Raw genomic sequence first — 6,703 nt, 5'->3', positions numbered from 1 at the left:
TGTATAACTAATAAAACAAATAAAAAATTAATTTAAAAAACCTCTAATGCACGAAGTTCAATGGGAAAGGCAAGTTGAAATATAATCCATATGGTATTATCAAGTTAATACTTACAGTATAATATTGTATCTTTTTATAAGTGCAAGGTGAAGAGCCTGAGTTTAGGAGCAATGATTTTAAACATAACAACACCCATTAGTAAGATGAGATTTTTTCAATAGTATATATAATTATTAATATTATTTCATTGTTACAAGAGTTGGCTTAGGGCTTATAAGGGAGAACACACATCATATTCATAATAGATGAGACTTCTGCCTAGCAAACTCAAATTGGGCCAGGAAGCAATACAGAATTTGGTGTAACCTGGGGATGGGGACATTCAAACTTACAGTGTAGGGATTTGTCATTATATTCCCCACGGCACACTTGTAACTTAACAATAAGACTGCAAAGAATAAGATGTCTACAGGTATTTGAAAGAATAGTTTAATTTTTTCACAGCAATTACCCATTTTTCTCTCAATGTGATTATGCATCATAAATGCAGAAAACACAATACTAAAATTTGTAACAAACAATAGTAGTATGGGGACCAGGTGGCTCTGCGGGAACTGCCTTCTCAGACTTTCCAGGTGTGAGTGTTGGGAATGCCAAGTCTTGTCTCTGGTTGGGGACACGGTGCTTTTGGTGGAAAGGAAACAGTAAGACACAAACTTACACAGACTCACCTTCTACCTGCCCCAAAGGAAAGTCCTGTGTTGGGCTGTTTGACTTCTCCTGTCCCATCTACTGAAGCCCTGAGTTTTTATTTAATCATGAGCCTTGTTTTCATGTAAGTTACACAAGTAAGTCTAGGGATAGGTAATAAATAGATAAGTCTATTCATTCTAAACCAAGGTCCTTATGGGGCAAAAATACCAAGAGAATGATCCTTTATGCTTGAGACTTCTAATACACAGTGTCCCACCTTCCTGTCTTAAAAGATAGGAGTCACGCCCAAGGAGATCTTCAGCACGATTATTACCCATACTAAGCAAATATTTGGAAATAAACCTCTGAGTCTTGAGAAATTCACCAGGGAACTGATCAGAGGAAGAAAGCATCCAGACCGTGATTTCCTCTCTGTGGTCAACATCGTCACGAGTCATATTTAAACAGGAAGCATTCTTAACTCCAACCAGAACCAAAAGTCCTCGGTCACTGGGCTGGCTGGTCTCAGCACCATGAGGAGCAGATGTCTAAGACTGGTTCAAGGTAAGTGGAATCATGACATGTGACAGGCAAGAAAGGGAGCTAGGAGCCACCAGCAAGTCCTTTGCTTCATTTTTGACTGGTTTTCTCACTGTCCATGCAAGGGAGAGCAGGGAGGGTATTTTTAAAAGATATCAGATATTTTTTAAAAAAATAAGTTCTCAAAGGAGAAATTTATTCCTAGAAAGTTACTCTTAGTGAAAACTTTGGGACTTAGCAGGGATTTGTCATTATATTCCCCACGTGCAGCAGGGTTCTCCAGATAAATAAGACCAATAGGGCACTATACAGAAAGAGGGAAGGATGATTTTTTTAAGGATATGCTCATGCAATTGTAGAGGCTGAGAAGTGCAGACTATACTGGGTATGTGGCAGGAGGAGACCAGGGAAGAGGTCATAGAATGGAGACTAGGAAAGAGGTACAGAATCCAGACTAGGAAGAGTTGGCAAAATGGAGACCAAGAAAAGGGGTTGAATGATGGAGACCCAGGGAAGAGGTGGAAGGTTAGAGACCCAAAATGAGATGACCAGATGGACCAGGAAAGAGATGGCAGGATGGAAACCCTAGGAAGAGGTGGCAAGATGGAGACCTAGAGAAGAGGTGGTAGGATGGAGATCAGGGAAGAGGTGACAAAAATACAGACCAGAGAAAAGGTGGTAGGATGGAAACAAGAAAAGAGATGGCAGGATGAAGATCTAAGGAATAGGGGTAAGGATGGAGACACGGGGAAGAGGTGGCAAATTGGAGACCCATAGAAGATGTGGCAGGATGGAGACCAGGGAAGAGGTAGCAAAACAGAGGCCCAGAGAAGAGACAGATATGAGGAAGAGGCAGCAGAATGCAGACCCAGGGCAAATGTGAAACAATCCAGGGAAGAGGTGGAAGAATGGAGACCCAAGAAAGAGGTGGTAGGATCCAGACCAACGACGAGGTGACAAGATGGAGACAGGGAAGAAGCGGCAGGATGGTGACCCAGAGAAGAGGTAACAGATGGAAAACAGGGAAGAGGTGGTAGGATGGAGAAAGAGACCCAGGGAAGATATGGCAAGATGAAGACTCAAGGAAGAAGCGTCAAGATGGAGACCAGGAAAGAGCTGTTAGACCAGGGAAGAGGTGGCAGGATGGAGACCAGGGAAGAGGTGGCAGGATTTAGACCAGGGAAGAGGTGGCAGGATGGAGACCAGGGAAGAGGTGGCAGGATAAGGATCCAGAAAGAGGTGGCAGGTGCCAGACCAGGGAAGAGAGGACAGGATGCTGACCCAGGGAAAATATGACAGGATCCAGACCAGGAAAAATCTAATAGGATCCAGACCAGGTAAGAGTTGCCAGGGTGGAGACCAAAAAAGAGGTGACAGTAGACAGACCAGGAAAGAGGTGGCAGGATAAGGGCCCAGGGAAGAGGTGGCAGAATGGAGACCCAGATGAAAAAGTGGCATGATGGAGAAGCAAGGAAGACCAGTCTTGGTCTCTTAGGGCCTCCATGGGTTAGATGACCCCACACAGGAGAGGGGATTCTGCTTTCCTTGCAGTCTTCACATTCAGTGGGGTCTCCTCTGATGAAGGCCTCACGGCAATGTTTAGAGCCTGACCAGCTGTCCAGGCAGCGCATTAGATAAACTGACCAAGAAGGAACCACCAATACCCCTAGACTTTATTTTAGGGACTGAGAACCAGACTCTCTTTGATTCCTTGCCTGTCTCTCTGTTGAAGAGCAAGAGGCTCATGTACCTAAGACCTCGTTGACTTGAGGAGGGTCCCCAGGATGTGCCCTGGGAGGGGGCAGCTGCTGAGATGCAGGAACAGCAGGAGGAGGCCCCCCAGCCTGAGCCCAGCACCTGCCCACAGCACTTTCCTGTTGGGGGGTGGGTAATAGGGCACAGGACAGGCCATGAGGCTGACAGTGGTGGTACAGATGTGGCTCTCAGGTGCTCCAGTCACAGATGCAGGCCAGGTAGCTAGTGTGGTATGTGTCCCAGGAAGGGGACAGGGCCAGAGCACCTGAGAGACCAGGTAGGGGACCTGAGAGAACATCTGGCCCTGACCTCCCTTCCTACCTAAAGGTCAGCGATGGTGGTAAACACCCTGACACACTGGGGTTTCTTCCCACATGACTCTAGGACATTGGTGTCATCTTGTCCCCACTCTACAGAAAGGGAAACTGAGGCAGGGCAGTGAGGCGGCCTGCCTGTGCTCCAGGGTCTGAACCAGGGCCACCAGGATCCATTCCCCAACCCACAGGCCAGGAGAGCCATGGCTGGAACCCAAAACTTGCCAGGCTCAGCCCCCTTTCCATCCCCCAAACCCTCTGGGAGGCGCCACCTGGGCTCACTCTGCAGAGTGGACCAGGTCCGAGCCCAGGAGGGTCCACAGCCCCTGCCCTCCAGTGCATCACCTCCGGCCTCCTCTGCCTGCTGGGCCGCAGACCCGCCCTCTCTGTGTTGCAGAGCTGCTGTGTGTCCTGCTGAGTCTCTCCAGAGCCAGAGCCTGGGACTTTCAGCGTGAGTGTGTGGGGAGCAGCCTGTCCACAGCCAGAGCCTGGGAGGGTCCCTGCACCCACAGTCCAGGGAGGAGAGGCCTGATCAGGGAGGCTCCGGGCATCTCCCCACCTCCTGGGACCTCCTCTGGGACCACATCGGCCCCTCCCAGCCTCAGACCAGTCTGTGCCCCCACAGCCTGTGCCCCCTGGTGCCCTCTCAACTCGGAATGTGTCAATGCCACCGCCTGTCGCTGCAAGCCGGGGTTTGCCTCTTCATCTACAGAGATCTTCACTGACCCCCTGGAGATCTGTCATGGTAAAGAGGATTGGGGAGGGGCCAAGGCACATCACAGTCTGAAGGTGCCCAGTGCCAGTGGGGTCATGGGTAATGGTCAAGGGCTGAGCCTTTGACCTCAAGGCCATCATCAAAGACAGAAAAGAGAAAGGAAAGAGTAAGATGGCAGAGAGACCAGGGAATTACTTGGCTTCCTGCACAGAAAGGACCTGGGCCCCAGGAGTTGGTCTCAGCCTGCCCTTAGGTCTGGGGAGGGTGACACTGAGCTTGTAGCCCACACACTACCTTGGCATTGTCCCCTGGGGACAATTTCCAATTGTCCAATTGCCCCCTTTGGACAATTGTCTAAACTGGGGGTGTTAGTCAGAGAACTGTGTTGAGCAGATCAGACTGTGTGGACTTCATCAATGGCTTGGCCCAGCATAGCCTCAGCAGTGCATCCCAGGATTCTGTCCAAAAGATACTAACTCAACATCAGACCCCATGCTGGAGGGTCAGGTAGGGGACAGGAGTCTCTTTCCTAAGAGACCACACACCTTTGGGAGGTGACCCTATTATGTTGCAGACATCAACGAATGTTTGTTGCCCCAGAAAGTGTCCTGTGGATATTTTGCTGACTGCCACAATGTGCAGGGCAGCTACTACTGCACGTGCTCCCCAGGATTTGAGCTCCTTTCTGGGGCTTTTAATGCGAGTGAGAACACATGTCAAGATAAGGCCCACCCTGCCCCATGCAGTTCAGGGCACCAGAGCTGATCTGGGGACAACGCCCAGTTATATTCTCAGCACCTGGACTCTGAGATGGGGCAGCTGTGCATGCACCCATCACCAGCATGAGAGGTAGGGGAGGGTCAGGGCACTCTGGGACCAGCTGCTTGGCCCCATTCTGATAGCTCTGCCTGTGACGATGGCCAGGGTGCTTATCAGGAAACCCTGTGGACATGTGAGATGTGACAACATCATTGTTGTTTTCTGTTTTAAAAAATGCCAGGCACCAGTAGCCTGTGCCTGTGATCTCAGTTAGTTGGGAGGCTCAGGCAGGAGGATCACTAGAGCCCAGGAGTCCAACCCAGCCTGGGAAACATCCCTAGGGGTGAAAAGTGGGAGAGAGAGAGAGAGAAAAGAAAAAGAAAACCACAGGAAGGAGCCCCTATCTTCTAAAGCTACAAACGAAGGTAAAGGCTGGGGTGCAGCTCCCGTGCAAAAGTGTTGCCTGGCATGAGCAGGGCCCTGGGCTCCCTCCCCAGCACTGCAGAAAAATCAAAACCAAAACCAGAGTTCGCTTTGCTCTTGGTTCACTGTGTGACTTCAGACAAGTCACCTCACCTCTCTGTGCTTCAGTGTGTCCATCTGCAGAAGGGGAGTCCTGGGACTTGGCCGAAGCTCAGTGGTAGAGCACTTGTCTAACAGGTGTGAGTCCTTCGGTGAGTCCCCAGCTCCAGGGGAAGAAAGGGGGAGAGTGGAGAGTCATAAGGAGGGGAATGAGATCCAAAGGCACTGAGCAGGTCCCAGCTTCCAGAACAGGCTGTTAGCGATGGCTTCTGAGCTAAACAGGGCCTAGGCCCCACGAGTTGTGCTCACCTGCCTTTAGGTCTGGGCGGGGGGCGGGGAAGAGGAGCTTCCAGCCCATGCCTAGCTCAGTATTGTCCCCTGAGTCCAGATCCAGGGGTGTCAGCCAGAGGACTAGGACAGAGGTATCCTGTGGCACACAGGGGCCAAGGCCCTGGTTGACACAGGTGGTGCCCACTCCAGGCCACTGTCCCACCAGCACAGAGAGGGAGGGTGGTGTGAAGGCCAAGGTCAGAGGCAGGGATCAGCTCCCTGGGTCCGAAGCCTGGACTGGCCACCCGTGAGCAGCATGGGGTCAGCAAAACCACTTCCTCTCTTGGAGCCCTCCTTGTACCTGCCCCCAGGAGCCTGGAGCCCCAGATCCCATGAGGTGGTGGCTCTCAGTGGCTCATTACTGGGGAACCCAGGGAGCTGGGGGGGGGCTGAGCCCAGGATGTGGGTAAATGTGGGAGTTGGTGGAAGGTCCCCTGGGGGTGCTGCTGCACCTCATTCCCAGCTGTCCCCACACGACCACACCCCACCTCGTCCCCTCCACCTATGGCACACCTCTGCAGCCATTGCTACCAGCTGGGAACAGGGGAGGAGACTGTGATCGCCCTGTGGGAGCTGGACAGGGGCCCTTAGGGTGCATCAACCCCTGTCCTGGCCAGTCCTGCTGTTGATCCACACAGCCCGGATGAGGGGTCCCAACAGGGCATCCTCAGGTGCAAAACTTGGTCCAGGGAGACCAGAAGCCCTCCCTGCCTCATCCTGACCCCAGGAATCCTCTGGGCTCTGGGAATCTTTGGCCCCTTTCTGGGACACCCAGGGCCGTCTGCCATGAGCTGTCACTCACTCCTGTCTTGGGTTCTCTGAGGCTGCTGTGTTGGCCATTCACCTCAGGCCTCTGTCCTGTGGGTCCCTGTGGCACTCAAAGGGGACCTGCTTCCTGAGCATGTTCCCCTCACATTTAGAGACCACAAGAGAGATAAAATGCCAGGAAACACCCCCAGGCCTCAGCTGGGAGCTGCTTCCAGAAGCTTCCTCATTTCCTGTCTGTGGCCCTCTCTGATAAGGGGGAACTTCCTCCAGGGGTGGTGACAGCAAGACTCCCCGGAGACAAGCTGG

At 51.8% G+C, this 6,703-nt stretch overlaps 1 protein-coding gene across 1 annotated transcript in view; it reads left to right on the top strand.

The window, feature by feature from the left end:
- Positions 1-1,195: 1,195 nt before the first annotated feature.
- LOC125613764 (adhesion G protein-coupled receptor E5-like) overlaps positions 1,196-6,703 on the top strand; it is a 12,188-nt gene continuing 6,680 nt past the window's right edge. Inside the window, exons 1-3 of the mRNA XM_048795144.1 lie at positions 1,196-1,258; positions 3,701-3,754; positions 3,929-4,048. Coding sequence (XP_048651101.1) covers positions 1,228-1,258; positions 3,701-3,754; positions 3,929-4,048 — 205 coding nt within the window. The 5' untranslated portion in view covers positions 1,196-1,227. The remainder of the gene's footprint in view (positions 1,259-3,700; positions 3,755-3,928; positions 4,049-6,703) is intronic.

Source organism: Marmota marmota, unplaced genomic scaffold (assembly GCF_001458135.2).
Source record: "Marmota marmota marmota unplaced genomic scaffold, marMar, whole genome shotgun sequence".
NCBI lineage: Eukaryota > Metazoa > Chordata > Mammalia > Rodentia > Sciuridae > Marmota > Marmota marmota.
Note: the sequence above shows the minus strand (reverse complement) of the source record. Positions and strands in the feature narration are given on the sequence as shown.